Source organism: Thamnophis sirtalis, unplaced genomic scaffold (assembly GCF_051295495.1).
Source record: "Thamnophis sirtalis isolate CommonGarterSnake01/CBP01778 unplaced genomic scaffold, rThaSir2_p1.2 scaffold_1, whole genome shotgun sequence".
Classification (NCBI taxonomy): Eukaryota; Metazoa; Chordata; class Lepidosauria; order Squamata; family Natricidae; genus Thamnophis; species Thamnophis sirtalis.
Window position 1 is genome coordinate 149,420,872 of NW_028261381.1, and position 22,786 is coordinate 149,443,657.

At 37.9% G+C, this 22,786-nt stretch overlaps 1 protein-coding gene across 2 annotated transcripts in view; it reads left to right on the forward strand.

Annotated features, from left to right (window-relative positions):
- Positions 1-22,786, forward strand: part of KCNH5 (potassium voltage-gated channel subfamily H member 5) — a 212,081-nt gene that overhangs the window by 144,359 nt on the left and 44,936 nt on the right. For both annotated transcript variants that reach the window (XM_014063810.2, XM_087727455.1), the window contains exon 9: positions 9,248-9,500. In XM_014063810.2, the coding sequence (XP_013919285.1) occupies positions 9,248-9,500 (253 nt within the window). The remainder of the gene's footprint in view (positions 1-9,247; positions 9,501-22,786) is intronic.

Here is a 22,786-nt window from a genome sequence, read left to right on the forward strand (position 1 = left end):
CATCTCTTAAATGGATATAAGAATGTTTACCGTATTCTTAATTCAGTGAAAACACTTTCCTTGGCTATGAACTTCTTAACTTTAATTGAAAAATGCTTGACAGCAAGTAAAATATTAATAGGCAACATCTCTAACTATGGAAAAATAGGTCATAACACAGAGAACTGAGAACTCTGTGTGCTCAGATGAGAGCAACAATTAAGGTAGCTGGTAAGAAAAAAAAATAGTCTGCATGCTTCTTTATTAAGTTGAGTTATCGTGATGGAAAGGTCCAGAGAGAAAGGAAGTATGGAACAGCTTTAATGATTTTCTGATTGAACCCCTTTTTCATAGTCCTCCCTTGATGGATTTCAATGGATGGATAGATGATGGATGGAAGGGAGGAGAAAGAGAACATTAGAGCTTTCATGTGGCTTTTTTTAAAAAAAGAGAAAAAGAAAAGACAGATCTTTCCTTATGGCCAAAGTGGAAGAATGAGATGAAATCCTAGAAAGAGGTTGTTTTTTTTAAGGAGGCTTCATTTGCAGCTATCCGTGAGAGATAAGCAGCATTAGGTTGCAATGTGAAAAAGTCTTTTTTTTTAAAAGTAGAAAATTAGTTGTTTTCCTTTTGGGATGCATGTGATGAAGTACAGTGTTATGCTGTACTGTCCTCAAGAAATTATCAGTGGCCTGTGTTGGAACAGGGGAAAGTTGATTGTGTGGATCAGCTCTTTGTTACATGGTAAACAATTTACCATTTTATTTTAGTGAAGCCATAGATCTCCAGGATGGGGATGGAGTATAGAAAAAACAATATGAGCAACATTAGATGTGACCTTAAATCAGGTCTCCCTATTGTCCATTTAGCTTTACTTGGCACTGAGTGTGTTCCCAGGCAGAAATCAGATTCTTTCATCGTTTAACCTAAGGGATGGACAAACATGTCAATTCCATTTTGTATGTCTCATTTACTATTTAAACATTTTGTTCAGTTCAGATTCTTCGTCAGTTTATGAATTTGATAATCAAATATCTTCATAATATTTGTATCAATGTCCTTCTGTAGTGCCGAAATATGCATTTTTGTTCATACTTTTTTGAATATGCAGCCGTTGGGAAGCAGTTTTCCCTCTAATTTTTTTTGTCCATTATTGGTTCTAAGTATTTATTTTTTTCAACAAGTCTTCCTTCTTTCCATTGTATATTGTTTTATTTTCCTAACTCTATGACAATATGGATCTCGATATGTATCGCTATTCTTTTATAGTTTGGGAAGAGGCAACTGTAGCAAAAAATTGAAGCTGTATATAAAAAGTATTAAAAATTAAACGAAATCAATGTCCTATCCTTTCCAAACTCTCACTGCCAAGGAAACAATTAGAAAACCATAGTATTTAGGAATGGATTTTTCCTTAAATTAGTGCAAATATAATTTCAAAAAAGAGTCTGTCTCTTTGTAAACATAAAATGTTTCTATTAAACTCAGCAATTCCAACTACTTTATGGTACTTGCATTCTGGTCCCACAGACTTATATCAGTGTAAAAGGTCTATTTTTTTCCAAATGAGAAACCACAATTCTTTTAACAAGAACAAATACTTTTTAGAAGAGTTTTGTTTGCTTGCGGTCAAGCCTAAACCACATACCGAAAGAGAAATGGCTCTTTTTATAGCCTTGCTTTTAAGGCAGCCAGTTTCATAAAATGAAAGAAGTCTGCAAGACCAAAGCCTTAGAAGGATTTGTGTGGTCTTAATTGTACAGTTTGTTTTCTAGTCACCCTTAATTGATTTTTTTAGAATTTTCTTAGCCACCTGGAACAATCAAACAAAGAAAATAATATTGTGAACATTTCAAACATTTCCTTTAATGAATGAAGACAAATATACGTGTCCCCTGATAAGGCTGAAGAATCCTATCTGGTTCGGTCACCGAGACCAGAGTTTTAAGTCTTCCCAGCTTTCGGATTCGTGCTGGAACCCATCCTCAGGGAACTGTTCTCTACCAGAATGTGTGTTTCCTTTAATGGTCTAAGTCTGAGGTCATCAACCTTTTGGACCTCAGTGACCGCTAAATCCATAATTTTAAATCCCACGGACCACTAATATGATTTTTAAAAAAAAGATAAATAGTATTTAGTATAATATAAAAAATGGAAACAATTTTTCTACGAACCACCAAAATTATCTTGTGGACCACCAGTAATCCGCAGACTACCAGTTGGTGACCGCTGGGGTAAGGTACCTAAACATTAAAAGATTAATAATCTTTAGTCAATACTCTACAAGTAGCATTGTATTGAAATAATATAATGAATTATGTATCTTTAGAATCCTAATAATAATAATAATAATAATAATAATAATAATAATAATAATAATAATTTATTTATTTATTTATTAGACTTATATATTGCTTCATAGGGCTTTCAGCCCTCTCTAAGCGGTTTACAGATTTTTTAGCAAATTGAGTCAGAAACTTGCCCCCACAGTCTGGGTCCTCATTTCATCCACCTCGGAGCCGACCTTGAGCCGGTGAGATTTGAACCGCTGAACTGCAGATCACAGTCAGCTGAAGTGGCCTGCAGTACTGCACCCTAACTACTGCGCCACCTCGGCTCAATAACAATAAACATTAAAATTAAAAATTAAATTAAAATTAAAAAATTAAACATTAAACATTAAAATTAAAAATTAACAACAATAAACATCTTAACATATTTTTGTCAGCTATGTCCCACCCTAATTACAGCATCTCTTTATGTAGGTTGTCCTTACTGTCCACTTTTCCTTTTCACTTTTTATTGTCCCTGCTCTCTTTGGGTGTTTCTCAGCTATTCCAGCCACTTATCTTAAACTGCCGGGCTGGGTTTAGAAAATGCTGAAGGAAAGGAAAAACAATATTGGATTCATTTCCTCTGGGATAAGAAGCTTGCTTTCTCAATCTCAAGAGGAACATAGATGAAGAAGCAAAGAAGTGATCCCCCCCCCCCCCCCCGGCAGATCGTTCCTATTTTTTCCCTCTGAATGCCGCATATTTATAAGGGCTACTTCTGCATCATCAAACAAAGAGAATAGAAGAAAATATGAATTGACATCTGTCTATCTTTATCTCTCTCTATCTGAGAGCCAGCATGGGATAGTAGACAAGGTCCTGGACTATGACTGGAGAGATGAGCGATAGGAACTATCTTTCTCTTAGCACAGAAATTATTTGAGTGGCTGTCTCTTAGCCTTAGGCTGGGAAGAAGAAAAAAAATCTGTCCCTAACAATGTGCCCTGGAGGCTTTTATCTGGCAGTTGATTGATTCGTGATAATGATCATCATCATCATCATTGTCAAAACAAGAACACTTACAATTACCATAATTTAGACAGAATATATCTATTTCAATCACAGTAATATAGTAATTTGGAAACTGCAGCTAGTTGGTCTGTGTGCCTCTTCATTCAGATATCCAGGTATTGCAAAGCTTCTGATCTTTCTCCATGTAGGTTTGTTTAAAACTAATTTATTCAAAACCAGAATATTTTTAAACAGAGATTTTCATTGAACAACTCTTTGAATATTGTCCTCTGTAAGCAACTTAAATTACAGGTAGTCTTTGACTTGCAACCACTTGATTAGTGATTGGTGCTGAAAAAACTTCAGTCTTTGAACTTATGAATAGTCCTTCCACTTATGACTATTAAAGTACCACCATAAGGTCTACACTACCATAAGGTTGCATTATTTCTACTTTTGGAGCTTGGCAACTGACTCACATTTATGTTGCAATGTCCTGCAGTCAAATTTGTGACCTTTTTGTTGTCCCCACAAAAAATGGCCATTCAGAAGAATGGGTTCACACTTACAACCACAATGCTCACTTAATAACTGCAGTGATTCACTTAAATGACCATTGTAAATATCATTGTAAAATCTGATCTGCCTCAGTTTATGACCATGATGATTTATGATGGACATTCCAATCCCAATCTTCATAAATCGAGAATAAACACACACACACACACACACACAAACACACACACACACACTCTCACACTAGTTGAACAGTAGAATGTCTATTATTTTAGCTATGTACTGCACTTCTTTATCTGAACTGTTTAATCATACAGAGATAAAAGAATATAGGTACTAACTGGGAGGTGTTGATTTTAACATACTGGTTAGTATATTACACTTGATTGTTAAAATTGATACAGTGATGAAATAGTCATATGAAGCTCAAGAGAAAATTTATAGCAGAACTCAATATTCATATGCTTTCAGCCTATACATACCTCAGAATTTTGTAGTGCTATCCTAAACCGAATTAATAAAAAGGATTATATATAATCTATGCTCTGAGGAGGACACCAAAAATTATTTGGTTTTCAATTTTAACCCTGCCTTTTACAACTACTTATGAATTCCCACCTGCTTTTGAAGAACAGATTTGGGGGATAAATATAACGGAGACCAGCAGAGATAAAGCAAAACCCATACTGTGCAAACAAATATTCATTTTTGTAATGTTTGGTAAACTGCAAGCATGTCTATTAGGGAAAAGAAGTAGAAAAAGGAAGATAATAGTGAAAAAATATACAACATATAATTGAATAAAGAAGAATAATTTACAAAGATGATTGGATCAAAATGCATGCAATATATGCATGAGCGAAATAATGTATCTGAAAAAAAACAGGAATTTTCATGCAGGTTTTTTTTAAAGTCACCAACTAATGTGAAAGATTGGGGGAAAAACAATCTGAAAGATATAAAAGCTCAAAACTTTTCCATCTGAATTTAGGTCTGCTCCTTTTTTTAATCCCTACCCCTTCTGAGTGCAAAACTATGTTTATGCACCAAATTATTACACAACAGCCTTTTTGATAGCAATTATAACTGGCCTTTGAATAGTACACAGTACCTGGCTTTGAGAAGTGAACATGGCAGCTTGCTTGACTTTTGGAGGTGAAATGGGTTCCCCTGGAGGGAAAAATTATGAGACAGTGTGCTTAATACATTGGGGTGGACCATGGATAACATTTATCCAGAAACTAATTAGTTTCATATCAATTCCAGACTCGTATAGACACGAAACCACTGGAGAGAGAAACAGCAGATCAATCCCAACAACCCTGCAAGGCATACATTCAAAATCAATGTCAATCTTAGTTTCTGTGCTCTGTCTTGCTGTGCATCTCCCAGACTGACTGGGAATTGAAGCAGAATTTGCTGAGATTAATTTGAAACACATACCTCCTTGTCAATGGTGGATTGGAAAGAAAACTGAACATTAAGAAGGAAAAAGCTGTTTGCGAACTTTAAAGAGGATTGACAATTCCCTTTTAGCTTCCATACAGTACATAAGGTTGAAATGTCAGTAGGAGGAAGAGAAAGGAATGCTAGTTGGCCTTGTGATTTCGAGAGCCGCTGTAAGCAAATGTTGAATGTAGAGATTAAAACTATTTTTGTCTGGGTCCAAGTGGGAGCAAGTCTGAGGATTTCACTGCAACTTAATCAAAGGCAGGAAGGAAATCTTCCAGCTGTTACTCCAAATTGTTACTGCTCTTACTTTAAACATATTACCAAATGAGATGATTATACAGAAATCAGAAGCTGATTTCAAAAAAGTGCCTCTGCTCTTCAGAAACATACAAAATAAGGGATCTTTTTGCCATTTTTAAAGATAATACAATGCAACTTCTGTCTACCTGCAAGTAATTAGACTGCAAGTCTAATTGTTTGCTTGTTTTTTTAAAAAAATTATTTAAAATCTGAATGAAATTTGGATAGATTGAACTCTGTCCCCAAAATGGGCAAAGTGAATCCTACTATTATCTTGTGATACCTAACTGACCAGCCATACGCTAATTAATAGAACGTCTGTTTGAAGACATTATTTGCAGGACTGTCTAGTCCAAATTCATTTTCAAACTTATATACCTAAAATAGACAGCCGAGCCTTTTAAATTATCTGTCAAGAATTAGAACAGCAGTCATTTCATTGACACGAACAAAGCCTGCTCTGCTGTAATAATGCGCATTATATTTCAAATCAAACCATAATTTGAATTTATAGATTAATTCAAATGTGCATTCTAATGGAAATCTTTGCCACTGTTGTTTTCCTTTGGTAATGTGCAAATGACAATTTTGGAAATGACTTTTTGGAGATTGAAAAACCATCCTTCCTCTTAGTCTTCTTTTCCTTCACTTGCTCTGCCCCCCTATTGAAAGGGACAGTTATAGCACTCCCTTACTTCACCCACAACAAGAGCTCTATGAAGCTGAGAGGTGATGATTTGCCCACTCTTGCCCCAGGTTGGACTGAAATATTAGTCTTCCAAGATTTTAGCCACTACAGCACACTGTATGTTTCTATCCTACCCACATCTTCCTTCCTATTTAACAACTCCAGCTTTTTGTGCAAGAACAGAAAAAAAAAGCATGGATCCATGGCAGACATCAATTCCTCTCCCACATCATAGAACAGTGAAGTCAAAATCTAATTTTTTCAGAGAGGTGGAAAATGGAATTGTTCACTGAAGTCAAAACTGAGCAAGAATCCATTCCTAACTTCTTAAAGTCTACTACAGCCACAGAGAGTTCAGTGTGGCTTCCAGTAGGCCATTTCAAATGCAAGAATTGACAATGGAGAAGATTGCATGCTTACGAAAAATGTACAAATATGGTATAATCAGGAAAATTATGTTAGTATTAGGGTGTAAATGGTCATTACCTATTAAAATACACAGAAATGGAACAGAATTAACTCAAAGTTTCAAAAATGAGAAAACATACAAATTGGAAATAGACAGATCTGTCCCTGTGTATACATGGTGGCTGATGACCAGTACAATCCCTATATTCACCCCAGATTTTCTGCTCCAGCAGCAATTTGATGTGACATAACACCAGACTAATTGTTACAGTGTCCTCTATATTGTCCTATATAAAGGATGTGGAGGCTCATTGGCTGAGATGCTGAGCTTGTTGATCAGAAAGGTTGGCAGTTCAGCGGTTCGAATCCCTAGTGCTGCATAATGGAGTGAGCTCCCGTTACTTTTCCCAGCTTCTGCCAACCTAGCAGTTTGAAAGCATGTAAAAATGCAAGTAGAAAAATAGGAACCACCTTTGGTGGAAGGTAACAGTGTTCCATGCGCCTTCAGCATTTAGTCATGCCGGCCACATGACCATGGAGATGTCTTCAGACAGTGCTGGCTCTTTGGCTTTGAAACCAGAATGAGCATCGCTCCCTAGAGTTGGGAATGACTAGCACATATGTGCGAGGGGAACCTTTACTGGCCCCCAGGATGCTTAGATCTGGCCCAAAGAAAGTTCCACTCTGGAAACAGTGAAGGATTGGCCCATGGTGTCTCTGCTGGTAAAAATGGAACTTTCTTTGGCAGAGGGTTGCAGGAGGCTGTCGCAGCTGAAAATGGAGCTTGGAAGCCCGTTTTCTCTGGCAGAGCATTTGGGCCACCACAGGTGCTCCTGACACAAGTGATGTCAAGTTGGCCACACCCACCCTAGCATTGCCCACTCTGTCCCCCCGAGGTCAAACACAATCCTGATGTGGCCCTCAATAAAATCGAATTTGACATACCTATTCTAAAAGAAATAAGGCATGAAATAAAACTTCATGTCCATCAGTTCTTCATCGAAGTAGCTAAGTTTGCTTAAAGAGAAATTAATTCATTAGTCTACAATTGCTCAATCTTCTTTAAAAGTAGGAAGAGTAAGGGATTATTCCAGATTTTTCCCAGAATTCCTTGCAGTGCATTGACATTGTGTGGTTCCTTCTGAGGGAAGAAGCCATGGATTTTTCAAAAGATAGAATGTTTTTTAAAAAAAAATACTACTATAGCCCTATATTTTGGGTTTATATTAAAGCCTAGTGTAGGCATTACGTTTTCAGCACTACTTACCATAGGAGGGCTCTAGATCAGGGGTCCCCAAACTTGGCAACTTTAAGACTTGTGGACTTCAACTCTTCCAGCTGTGCTGGATGGAGTATTCTGGGAGTCCACAAGTCTTAAAGTTGCCAAGTTTGAAGACCTCTGCTCTAGATAGTCCCCACTCTTGCCAATTTCACTCAAATGACATTGGCTTCTTTGTGTCAGGAATTAAGTATGGTTATCTGCAGAAGTGAATTTTAACATTTAACACAGCATTTAGCTATGAAGCCACTAGGAGCCAAGCCCAATATGATGGCACCTAACCATCTGGAGGAAGAAAAAAAATGTTACATCTGCAGACATCTGCAGAGTGATGTCAGTAAGGTACGGGTTTACAGTGAAAAGCACAATAGGCAAAGGAAGATCATAGATGTAAGAATGAAGAGCCCTCAAAGCAGTTTGTGGCTACTACTGGACAATTGTTTCTTTCTGTGTCTATCCCAAATCCTAGGATCGGTGAATAAATTAAGTTGTAGATTCTATTTCTGTTAATTGAAACATTGTTTTTCAGGCATTCCTTTAAGAGCCTACTCGTGCTGCTTCTGTTTTTAATCATCTCTTAGATTGTTTTGATGCTATTAATCTGCTCTTGATTAATTGCAATTTTCTCTGAAATCATTCTTAAAAAGAAATCCATTATACAAAAAGAAAGAAAATAATTAAAAACAAATTGGCTTGGGAGATTTAGGAAATAGAGTTATTTATCCAAATATTTACTGTATGTATCATATGAAAATTAGTCCTGCTGAATTCAATTAAGTGTTAAATGTTTTCATTTGTTTCATTTAAAACTTGTATATGGCACCCCCAAAAAACAAAGTATTCTGAGCACAACAAAAGCAATTCAACTATAAAATAAAACAATGGGGATTTAAAATCAATGTGAACCTTGGTATATCCTAAATTATAACAAGTTTCACATTGATTATATGAGTATATGGGAAAGAAGTGTACTCTCTGCAAAATATATGCACAATGATTCAAATTCTTGGTTCCAACATTTCTTTTGTAATAATTTTCTGGAAGCATTTAGAAAAATCATCTATTGTAGTCTCTCTAAATTATACAATTACAATATGTTCAGGTAATACAGGCTTGCCTTAAAAAGATTTGACTAAGTAAGTATTTTGGAGCTCTTTAAACAATATAAATGTATGAGGGTGGCGGTTCATTCTCTGAGCTTGTGGGTTGGTTTCTACACCCAAGCTACAGATATTTGCCACTATCACAAAGATAATGTATTAAAATAGGTATGTATGTATGTTAACCTTTATACTGTCTGTTTAAATTTCACTCATTGTCATGTTTTTCCTCTCCCTCCAGGTCCTTTCAATATGTCCCAAGGACATGAGAGCGGATATTTGTGTACATCTCAATCGGAAGGTTTTTAACGAACATCCAGCTTTTCGGCTAGCTAGCGATGGCTGCCTGAGATCACTTGCAGTGGAATTCCAGACGATCCATTGTGCTCCTGGAGACCTTATCTATCATGCTGGTGAAAGCGTAGATGCCCTCTGCTTTGTTGTCTCAGGATCATTAGAAGTCATACAGGATGAGGAGGTGGTGGCCATCTTAGGTAGGATAAAGATGTGGTGGCCATCTTGTATGGCAACTATTACTCTGATACCAATGGGGCATTTGGTACACTTTAATGTAATGTGATAAGGTAACCCAGGGCTGGGTTCCAGCTGCTGCTACTGCCGGTTCGCTCATGGATGCACTGCGTGGGTGTGCACTTAATGTGTGATATGTGTGCATGCACAGCACTAAAAAATGCTTCTGAGCATGCGCAGAAGCAAAAAAACAAGATGGCAGCATCTACAATGCCGCCGAGAGAACCGGTTCAGAGGCGTGGCAGGCCAAGTTACTACCTACTTGACCGAACTGGTCCAAACTGGTAGGAATCCTCCTCTGAGGTAATTGTTTAAAATGTCAAGGCAGTCTGCCCAGTTCTTCTCGTTTAGCAATTTCTATTTAGAAATGTTGTTATAGGTAAAATCCATTGATGAGTTTACTTTTTGACAAAATTACAAACTACAAAAGTTTAGACAGTGTTTGAATCTATTTCTCCCACTTAGCTATTGGGCTTAATTCCTATTTATTTTTTATATAACATAAATATTTATATCTTCCCTTTTCCCTGAAAGCTCATGAATGCCTACATTGAATTTTCTCCATTGATTTTTAACCACAAGAATTCTGTAAGGGTTTGGGCTGAAACAGCAATTAGAAACTAGGAACAAAAATTGATCAGCCTACTTCCCACACCACACCCATGGGTGACATGATAGTGATGATCCAATATCTAAGGGGTTGCCACAAAAAAGTGGGAGTCAGCCTATTCTCCAAAGCACCTGGACAAGAAGCAATGGGTGGAAACTAATCAAGGAGAGAAGCAACCTAGAACTAAGGAGAAATTTCCAGATAGTTAGAACAATTAATTAGTGGAACAACTTGCCTCCAGAAGTTGTGAATGCTCCAATATTGGACATTTTAAAGAAAAAAAATGGACAACCATTTGTCTGAAATGGTATAGATTTTCCTGCCTGAGCATAGAGTTGGACTAGAAGACCTCCAAGGTCCCTTCCAACTCAGTTATTCTGTTCTGTTCTGTTCATCCCAAATTTGTTTACTCTATTAGTAAGAGTCATTTTTTAAAACCCTTCTTTGTGCCCTCATACATTTTGAGAGTAGATTGTGAGAGCATAATTATTTCAAGCTAAATAATGGGCACAAGATCACCTAGATGCAAATATTAATTGCTGTTAGGAGCTGCATATAATTTTCTATTATTGTTTATATTATGCACAATATTAATTGCAATTAAGGGGAAAAAAAGAATGCATGTTACTTTTCTCCTGCCCATGACTTGCTCAAATATAATAATTAGCTAGAAATGTAACAGGCTTGGCTATTGTATGAGCTTGCTAATACTGTTGTAATGAAGTTGTGTGTAATATACTAATAGCCTCCCCAAGGAAACATCCCAAAGTATTCTGCTCATCCCATCAAAATGAGAGACATCCTTTTAAAATTACATCCATCAGAACAGAAATAATTCATTCATAAAAGCTGTGAATTGTTTGCTTGGCATAATATTGATTTTCATAGGGAAAAATAAACACACCCACCTCATTTAGATTTAACAATGGGTAAAATGAGATAGTCTTTACTTACTGTTAATGCCAGTGGTGAAATTCAACTGGTGTAACAACCAGTTTGCTGAGTGCGCTCCGTGAGCGCACAGTGTGTTTGAAAACAGCTCAAAAACTTACCTTATACTGCAACCCTGTTAAATCAACAGCTGAGGCACGGCAATCTGCTTTGCTGTGCCTATCAGTTGGGCTTCAAACAAAGGAAATATAGGTCAGTATAGCGTCAGGGTGGATGGGCAGGTCCACCTGATTGTTGGAGCGAACAGGTTCACTCTAAGCTGATCGTCAGAGCTACCGGTTCACCCGGACCAGTTCAAACCGGCTGAATCCACCCATAGGGAATGAAATTTTAGACCATAACTTTCTTTGGGCCAAGGCCACATTTGATAACTTGTTTCCCAAAGTAAGGAGCCAAGAATAAATATTAAGATTGATTTAATTCATTTAACTATAAACTTAATTAAAACTAGATGGATCAATTAAATACAGTCATTATGCTTAAAACCTATGTGTTAAACAGGGACGTGCAGGCAGGGGAGGCAGGGGAGGCAGAGCCTCACCATTGTCATCATGAAAAGAAAAAAAATGTAAAAGGAAAAAGCTGAGGTCAGGCTGAGCTAGTTGCTGCCAGAGTCACTGTGGATGACTCTGCTTTTTAAACAGTTAAGCAGAGTCATCCACGGTGATTCTGGCAGCAACTAGCTCAGCCTGACCTCAGCTCTTACCTTTTTCCTTTTACATTTTTTTTCTTTTCATGAAGACAGGCAAGAGCAGAGTTGAAATCCTGTCTGAAACAGCTGGAAAAGGTATGTGTGGGTCAGAGGGAGGGGGAGGAATTCAAACTTCATCCTCAAGTGTAGATCCCTCTCCAAATGTAGTTTGATTGCAGGCAGAGCCACGTTGTCTTTTCAAACACACAAACACACACACACACCCCTGGATAAAACTATATAAGCCCAGCTTCACTGATTACAAGTTTGAAAAGGCAATGTGGCTCCGCCTGCAATCAAAGACTGGGATCGGCTCCAATCCAACTTCTGTGTTTGTGTTTGTTTGAGAGAGAGTGAGTGAGAGAGGAAAGGGCATATGAGAGATAGTCCAATCCAACTTCTCTGTGTGCATGTGTCTGTTTGAGAGAGGGGGGAGGGAGGGAGAGAGGGAGGAAAGAAGGGGAGGGAGAAGAAAAAGAATGAAGGAAACTTTTTCACAAAGGAGAAAAACAAATGCTGTCACTTTAAATTGAAACTGAGCATGCCTGGCTGTGGAATTCTGGGAGTTGAAGACTACAAGTCTAAAAAAATTTGAAACCCCTGTGTCAGTGCCTCACCAGCCATAAACCTCACTGCACGTCACTGGTGTTAAATAACCCTACATATTAAATAAATATCCCATTTCCTCATTTCAAAACTTACAATTTGATGAGCAATTTGGAAAAACTTTGATGGCTGCATTCAAGACTTCAGAGGCCATGTTATCCTGGGATCTAACATTATGCAGAATCATCCTAATGTTAACTGCCCTGATAAAACATTTTTCAAAACAGGGAGCACCAAAATATTTACTTAAGGATGTAGTTCTCTCACATGGTGCTGTTTCTCCCTCATGAAGCTGATTTCAGGTGGGATTCAGGAATCATCCTTATCTGATCTTCTCATTTTTAAAATTAGTTGTGCAAGCAAAGTCAGTCTGTGTCCTGAGGTGATTTGGTTTCTCTTTTAGTAAACTTGGTGATCCTCAATATACTTTTAACCATCTGCAAGGAATCAATCAATCTTCCCTCCAGAAAGATCCTTCTCTTTTTTCTGTCATCCTGATGACAACAAAGAAGAGGTGGAACAGATGAGAGGGAAGGGAGAAATGATGAGAAAATGAAAGAAATTGAAAAGATGATGGAAGAAAGAAAAAATGTGGAAAGAAATCATGGCTGTAAATACTTTAGTGTCTGGTCTTACAAGAGTACTCTTCACTCATGTTCCTCAGATAATGCGGCTCTTCATAGAAACTAGTTCTTAGAACTGTTTTAGCCCTATTATTTCCCAAGAGTCCATGATGGATTACACCCTGTTTCTTACAATTACTTTCATTTACCATGCTGTAGTTACTGTACATGAAACCCATCTAAAAAACAAAAAAGAATGAATATAAGAGTATAATCTGTACAAGAGCAAGCAAAGCTGGACTGTTTAGATACATTTTCTGCTATATATAATGTCACATTTGTAGGAAGTTAGCACTCACCACCCTCCTAGAAGAATGAAATATTCTGGGAAATATTAAAAAGGCAGAATATTATATTTCCCTGGATGAGAAAAGGAGAAAAATGATTGTAAAGACAAAGCAGCTCCCCTCCCCCCTTCAGCTCCAAGGTGATAGGATTAAGACATGGCCCTCGGGCCATGATAGGATTAGCCCTCTACCCATTTCACCACATGACACCTTGGAAGATTACATCACCCAGCAAGGCTCAACCAAGCCTGGGACATCGACAGCCTACAAATTTAACTAAGACCCCTACCCCCTGGGAGTCTGACAGCCAATGGAATACATTTATTACACTGGAACAGGAAGCTCTAAGGGCCTAACAGAGGGTATGAATCTCTCTCTTTCTCTCTCTCTCACCCATGTGCTTGTTTCTTTTGCCCAGGATCTCAAACCATGTGGTCCTGTCCATCATTAAACTATCTTTCCAAGCAGCTTCCATGTTTACAGTGTCTTTCTCCACACTTGGAACTAAACCCAGATGAACATTTCTTCCAACTCATTCTTATTTTGGGAGGACAGAGAATACTCCATCCTGTTAGAAAATATATGAACTAAGATGGTTGTAGAATAAAATGCTTTGGATAGAATGTGGAGATCTAAAGCTTTCAAGTACACATCCTTCTTTCTAAAATGGCATCAGAACGGTGTCACATCCTTCTTAGAGTCCCATTTATCTACAAGCAATTAGCAAAGAATGAATGGAATATATCTGCAGAAGCGGAAATTTCTTTTTAAAAAAAGTGCCTAATAGGGCAAATTGTGTTAAAATGTGCACAAAAAGGGAAACTTAACAGAAAGGAATAAATTTGAGTATCTATGTTAAATCACAGATCGATGTGGAAATTGAATGAAGTAGAGTTGGAATGAAACCAACTAAGATCAAAATTAGACAAAATTGTCCACTACTGGTTCATATTGATTTGATATATTAGATAGCTGTTGCTTCTGGGGATAACAACCAACTAATGCCTATACTTTAAGGGGGAATGATTTACTATCAACCAGCTAAAGGTCTTTTGCCAATTAAATGCTGACTTTTAACCAATTACTATTAATTCCTTTGCTACAGTTTGCTATGGGAACATATTAAGACTAGTAAATTTTAGAGAATATTGAATAAAGGTGTCTGCTTCTTTTGATATATGGAATAATTTAACATTCAGCAAGCATTAACTATGTACATCCTTTAAAGATAAAGTGACATAGAGTACAGTGTTGGGACTTTGTTAGAGACCAGATTATTATTTTTCAACATCACTAGGTAACCTGTTACCAATTAATTGCTGTTAAAGGAAAAAGTCAATAGTTCTACCATTGTCTTTATTAAATAGTGTTCAGTTATGCTTCCTAGCCTTCCCAAACATGCCTTAAACCCAATGTCAGAAGCCTTCCTCCAAATTGCCTTTGGCTGCAATTCATGTTCTTCTGTGTTGTGAAATGATGCTAGGAGGCCAAATATCACACTTTCCTATTTCAAAACAAAGGATTGGAGACATATATACACTTGTAACACTTTCCTTCTGTTACATAAGCACTTGGAAGAAAAAGAAAAGGATTTTAGTTGCAGTAATTGCACAGCAGTCTATAATTAGCTACCACCCAATTGCATTTAAATTAGTGGTTCTTGCTAAAGACATCTAAGCTACTGGCCATTCTTTTATCTTAGGGAGGCAAAATCCATAAATTCATTTTTTGCAGAACATGCATGGTTGTTATACCTTTAGCATGTCCACATTCACCTTTGCTTCCATATTGATTATCTCCTCAAAGTTCCAGCTAGCCTGGGTTCTCCATAACGCTTTTGTGGCTTGTTCTTGGATGACCCAGACCTTCTGTGGTACTGGATCTATTGGGACAAGAAAAGCTCTTTAGCGATAATGAAGCAAAACAGCCAGTGACTTCCTAAAGCATAGTCAAAGAGAGAATTGTTAGACAAACTGGCGGCCCACGGGCCGGATGCGTCACACGTAGGCCACACCCACCTCAGCTCCGCAAATACGTCATGTGACAGCAATGTGATGGTGCGAGTTTGACACCTGTGGACTCAAGATTCAGATGTAACATTTTTATGTAGTGCCATGGCTTCCTGCTCTCCCAAGCCTAGCAAGAGCTCAATTTAACAAGGACAAACTATTTTTTAAAGATACAGTAGACCAGTGATGGCTAATCTTTTTGTTGTTGGGTGCCAAAAATGCGAGCGCATGCATGCGATAGCACATGTGCATGCCAGCAACCAAAATGTAAAGTGTGCCCCCACATGCGCATGTGCGCACCCCCCCCCATGTGAGCCACACTGCTCGCCTCCAAGCTGAGCTTGGTATTTCCCTCGGGATGCTGTTGGAGGCCATTTTCTCCCTCCCCAGGCTCCGGAGGCTTTCTGGGAAGCCTGCGGAGGGCAAAAATGGCCTCCCCTGGTCCTCCGAAAGGCAGAAAATCAGGTGGCTGCCGTGCGCATGTGCGCTGGAGCTGGCAGCTTGCATGCCAGCAGATATGACCTCGCATGCCACCTGTGGCACCCGTGCCATGGGTTTGCCATCACGGCAGCAGACCATTTTGGTTTGGCACCTTGATATCCTTGCAGAAAGCATATGGCATGATTTATTAAGTAATATTAAGTGAAACAAATCAAAGAGCAAATAGTTTATATTGATGTTTAACAGTAATAATTTTACTTTTCTCCCATGTATTTTAACATTTCAACCTTTATTTGATCAGTGACTGGTAAGAATTTCAGTCCATCCTAGCTTCACTAGGAGCAGCTTTAATTACCTTTCACTCTTTTCATCATCCTGGGTAAACCATCCTGTGAATTACTTATTATGTCACCAAGAATTCTGAAAGAAAATATAAATTGATCTCAAAGGGAATTGCGCAATAAAGAGTTTGACTAGGCCTTTTCCTATCGTACTTTGTCAAATTGCTTAGCTGCAGTGATTCATGAAGCTGGTTTGTCTTTCAAACAACAGAATAAAAGTGGTTACCAGTGGAGTAGCTGCAGAGGATGCATGAATGAGGAAATCTCCTCCCATCCTTGAGTTACGCTGAATGAAATAGCAGAGAAGAGATCAAATAATAGCACCTTTTATTCCTGGAGTTATCTTATGCTAAGTGTTACTTCTCAGAGACAAAAAAAGCCATTTGCCAGTGGTAAAGTTGATTTTGAGATACAGGTAGTCCTCGACTTACAACCGCAATTGAGCTCAAAATTTCTGTTGTTAAGTGAGATATATGTTAAGTGAGTTTTGACCAATTTTATGAACTTTCTTGTCACATTTATTAAGTGAATCACTGCAGTTGTGAAGTTAGTAACAAGGTTGTTAAGTAAACCTGGCTTCCCCATTGACTTTGCTTGTCAGAAGGTCACAAAAGTGGATCATGTGACCCCAGGGACAGTGCAACCCCAGAGGACTCCCTGTATTTTGCTTAGTATCTGCCTATGAAGATTCTCAATCATCCAAGTCATGGTTGTCCCAAAGGTGCTTTTCAAAACTTTCTTGGTTTTTTTCTTTGAAGTAATTTCGCTTCTCATTGAGGTCTTCAGTTCTGGCTAAGTTCCATCTCAGTTTTGCTTAGTATCTTAAATATACTAAACATTCCTTTGGTGGAATTGCCTTTCTTACAAGGTACTAGCTGCAAACTACTGCATAGTTAGCATAGTGAGCATATTGTAAACATACTCATCTATTAAAAGTCATGGCTGAACCCTTCCTGACTGAGTTCAAGCCTGAGCATGAGACAAAAACTGCACTGGTCCTTCTGTTGGGGCCCACCAGTGGCTAGCAGAGCTGACAGCAGATTCGGACAGTGAGGAGGTTGGGGAGAAACATGAACTAGTCCTGGAGTCTGGGGAAGGATCAGACGAGGGCTCTGCATTGGAGGCAGAGAAGCGACCAAGGCCATCTGGTAGTTATTTGCTGCCTCCGGAGTCTGACATCAGTGAGGTAGAAGAACAACGGGAGCCTGTTCCCAGTATGCACATGCACAGAGCTGCCAGAAGGCAAGAACAATTATGAAAATAGGGTCAACTTGGGAGTAAGGCTTGTAGATGATTGGCCCCTCCCATAAGAAATAAAAGAGGAGTGAATGGGATGTGAGCTTTCACAGGAAGCAATTAGTTCAGTTCAAACTGAAAAGTTCTGTTTGATTGTGTGCTATGTTTGGCATCGCTCTGCATTAGGCAATTAGGTCTCTGGCAGCATTCAAGGGGAGATAAGGTGGGTGTTTAACAACATTCCCCTGAAAGACTGTAGCAACTCGAACAGATGTCTGTCAGAACCTTCACAGACTGTGAAGACTTGCAGACTGTTAATGACCATAATTTACAACTGTATAAATAAAAGAGGGTTTTTGGGACTAAGATTGTGATTTATGCTTTCTCAGGAAGCCTAGGTCAGAACATCTTCTTATGGATCAACTGCAATACAACTGGATGGGGGAACCATATCTTGGATTCAGAAGAAATGGCTCCCCCATTCTCCCCTAAGCATTGAGACTTTTTTGTCTCAGCAGCTTTCAATCTTATCGATTATGGCATCCTTTTGGACTGTTGTATGCCCCATTCTACAGTAGGCCTTCTCCTTCCAGAATGTATAGTTCCACAGTGTTGAGGATGGAGAATTTGAGTTCATTGGCACTCCAATCTCAGGTGTCTCAATGCTTTCCCCCCACTTTTTTTTTAATAGTTACATGAAGCCACTTGGTAAAGTCAATCATTGATTAGGGATGAAGTATTACTAATATAAAAGATCCAAATTAGTACAGTGGTTAAGACATCAGACTAGAAATGGGAGATCATGAATTCTAGTCCCTCCTTAGGTACAAAGTCAGCTGGGTGATCTAAGCCAGTCATTCTCTCTCAGCCTAAGAAGAGGGAGGCAATGGCAAACCATGTCTGAAATCTTGCCAAGAAAAATTGTAGGAACTTATTTCGACATTTGTCAGGATTCAACAATAATAGACACCTAGAAACACATAGAAATTCATATGCTGATGACACCCAACTATATATCTCCAGTTCAGGCCAAAAAAGAAAGGCAATTGAGGTTAGGAGCTCTAAGAGATGAACAAGATGGAATAAACTCATCTAGCATGATGAAGTTTCTCATTTGTACCGTAACCATCCTCTGCTACCAAATGTGATGTTCCCGTGGTTCGTCCATGAGGCCAATGTGGAGAAAAGACAGGACACGATCTTTCTCGGGATGAAGCGACCCAGATTGGGGGTCTGAGAGCCCCTTTTATTGAGATAAGACAAAGGCAGGAGGAGCAATAGCATGTGATTACAAACAGCCTGTAAAAGTACAATTTCTAATCTACTGCTCAGGGAAGTTCTGTCTATATATGGTCAAATCCTGGACGTCATTGGTAGGGCACATCTCAGGATGTTATGTTATGAACTATCAGGATGTTATGGAGTTTTAGGAGTTTGTTTTCTCCTGTGTGGTTCAGCGTGGCTCTGCATGCCCTGGTATGAACTGGGCCATGGGTGACCCACACCTACACAAGGAACTATATTACAACACTCATTGTGCAGAGGCCCACTGGTATCAGGGAAGTTTCATTTTTAGCTCTAAATAGGGTGTCACCTGTCAATGGTGATGTATTGTACTCAACCCTCAATTTTGTTAAGCAGATTGTTATAGAAACAGTTGTACTAAACATATATTCTTAAATTCTGGGAACATTTTGAATTGCACTTAAATGATTCCTTATAGGTCAGGGTTACTTCCATTACCAACAATATTGTTTCCTAATGAGTTCTTTTCATACTTTGTTCTGTGTGTTTTATTTGCTTTAATATGGAGATGGCAAGTACTGAACCTATAACCACCTGCATGCATATATATATATATATATATAATACAGGGTATAAATCTTTAACAAAGATATTCTAAAATAAACTTTAAAAAAGTTAGTATCATCTTTCATTTGTGCTTTAACTCCTCTTTGCTAGGCTAACTCTAAACAAATTATATCATTCCTTGTTTCTTCAGTCATAAACTATCTGGAATTTCTTAGTCCCATATTTATTTTGAGTATAGTCAATCCATCTTCTCCACTCCAATTTATATCTCTCATTTGAGTGATCTTTGAGATATGCTGATATTTTAGCCATCTCTGCTAGGTTTGTTACTTTTAATGTCCATTCTTGAATAGTAGGCAAATCTTCCTTCTTCCAGTATTGCGCCACCAAAAGTCCTCCTGCGGTTATTAAATGCAAAATCAAGTTAGTCTCTATAACTGTACAATCAGTAATTATACCTAACAAGAATAACTAAGGGGTAAACTTTATCCTTTTTTAAAGAACATTTTGCATAATCCACCATATTTTTATCCAAAATGCTTTTACCTTTTTACAAGTCCACCATATATGATAGTATGTAGCATTGAGACAATCACATCTCCAGCATTTAGGTTGTAAATTCGGATACATATTGGCTAGTTTTTTGGATCTAAATGCCATCTATAAAACATCTTATAAAAGTTTTCTCTCAAATTTTGGGCTTGTGTAAATTTTACATTTCTTACCCATATCTTTTCCCATGTATCCAACATTATTGGTTCTTCAAAATTTTGTGCCCACTTTATCATACAGTCTTTAACTAATTCTGTTTCTGAATCCATTTCTATTAATGCATTATATAGTCTCTTTATATGCATTAGACTTTGATCCCTAATTTGTTTTAGTAAATTACATGCATATATTTTAATGCTATACCTAATGCATATAAATAACCCATTGACAAAGTAAAAAAAAAACTATTGGGAAGCACCCAGCCTGATAGGCGAAGGATAAAAAATAAAGTCTAGAGCTAACCTAGAGTCACTGCACAACTCTAAAAGGGCTGGAAACAGCCTTCCCTGAATTCCTTGGAGCCTTATCTAATTAACTTATCAGACTAGAATACAGAATAATAGCTGGAAGGGATGTTAGAGGTCTTTTAGTCCAACCCCCTGTTTAAGCAGGAAACCCTACACCACTTCAGACAAATAATTACCTAATCTCTTCTTTAAAACTTCCAATGTTTGGAGCATTCACAACTTCTGGAGGCAAGTTGTTCCACTGATCAATTGTTCTATCAGGAAATTTCTCCTTAGTTCTAAGTTGCTTCTCTCCTTGATTAGTTTACCAATTGTCTAATCATCATCTACTAATTGTCACAAATTAAAGCAAATATACATGTCCCAGGATAATGTTGCAGGATCCAATCTGGGTCAGTCATGGAGACTAGAGCTTTCAGACTCATGCTGGAGCCCATCCTCAGGGAACGTCTCTCCACTGGGATGTGAGAGCAATGATGCGTAGTATTTACAGTATGTGGTACCTGGTTGGGTGTAGTTTCTTATTGGTTGATTGGGGTGCTGATGGCTGTTAAGTCTAATTGTTCCCAAGGGACAGTTGCCAGACTGGGAAGATTCCTTTATTATAGGCAGAACATAATAAAGTAGTTAGCTTGACTTCTGCATGTGTAGATCTGTTTGTTCTTACCTTGTTATAGGACAGTAACAGGCCTATAATACTGTACGTTAGCATAGTCACAAATTTTCTATTTATGGTTTCCTCTCTTTGCTTCTGTGTTTTGCCGACTGATCAGATCTATAATCCAAACCAGTCAGAAACCTGCGGTGAATAAAATCAAGGATTTGTGAACTTTTGCCCTACAAAAATCCCTGAAAATTATTGAAAGGAATTGTAATCCTCTGAAAATATTCATCAAAGGGTCTCTTTCAGGTCCCATTTTGTTTATGTTTGTAATGTCATGAAACCTAGAAAATCTGTTTGACCAGAAACAGTTGCAAATATCTATGTGTGTTTGTGTTTGAAGAGCAATCACTTTCAGCTCTTTAAAAACTGATGTTGATCAACCAGACCATCTGTTCCTCTTTCTAATAGTTATTAAATCCCAGGAGAGACTTCCAAATGTTCAGTCTTTATTCAGTTTCCTTATACTTCAAAACCTAATAATTTGTTAGGTTGGGCATGTGGCTATGTAGGTTATTAGGATGGACAGACCAGTAGATCAAACCATCTCCTCAAAAGTTTGTGGTCTCACAAGCCTGGATAGTCAAGTTAACACAGACATCTTGTGGTCAAAGATTACCTTTTTCTTGCTAGTTGAGACAAGATGCTGGTCTTAACTTCCAAGGCTCGAACATATAGGACAAGGCAATGAGAGCTTACTAGATGCTTCTTGGGCCCAGATCATTGTTCAGATATATTTGGTTATATCAAATACATTATTAGGGCTGTAGTCAGGAAAGTGTCATAGTTCCCAATATACTTCCTTTCAACTTTCTTAGGAATAATAATAATAAACTAGCCACTATGATACAAGTGTATAATAATAATAATAATCTAATGACAATGCACTACGGTTTACATCCACGTGGTGACACTGATAGCCTTTACCTGCCTCGAAAATCAGGTGGCAGAGGATTATTACAAGTGAAGCAAACAGTTGAAGAAGAAAAACATGCACTGGCTGATTATTTAAAAGAAAGTCAAGAACATCTATTAATCGAAGTAAAGAACAAAAATCTACTGAGGGCCCAACAGACGAAACAAGAATACAGAAAAGATGTGATAAAATCAAGAATGGAGAGTTGGCAGAACAAAGCACTGCATGGCCAATTTCTGGAAAAAAATAAAAGATAAAGTGGACAGTGAACAAACTTGGTTATGGTTAACAACAGGTACATTAAAGAAAGAAACAGAGTCACTAATCCTGGCTGTGCAAGAACAAGCTATCCGCACAAATGCCATTAAGGCCAAAATCGAAAAATCCTCTGATGATGCCAGATGAAGACTTTGCAAAGAAGCTGATGAAACTGTTGATCACATACTCAGCTGCTGTAAAAAAATCATGCAGACTGATTATAAATTGCGGCACTATTCAGTGGCACAAAAGATCCATTGGAATTTGTGCAAAAATTATAATATTAAAACAGCAACAAGCTGGTGGAAACATCAGCCTGAAAAAGACACTGAAAATCAGATGGTCAAGATCTTATGGAATTTTCGTATACAAACGGAGAAAATCCTGGCGCATAATACACTAGACATCACACTGGTTGAGAAAAATAACATTACAATCATAGACATCGCAATACCAGGTGATGGCAGGGTCGACGAGAAGGAATATGAAAAAATCGCGAAATACCAGGACTTAAAAGTCAACATTCAACGATTATGGCACAAACCAGCAGTGGTAATTCCAGTAGTAATTGGCACACTGTGTGCTATTCCAAAAGCACTGGAGTTACATTTAAAACAGTTAAAAATTGACAAAATCACCATCAGTCAAATGCAAAAAGCCACACTGCTTGGATCTGCACACATATTACGAAAATACGTTATGACGTCCTAGGCCCCTGGATGCCAAATCCGGCAAAGCAACTGGCCGCTGTGATACAATTCTGTTGTTGCTTTATAATAATAAAAAAA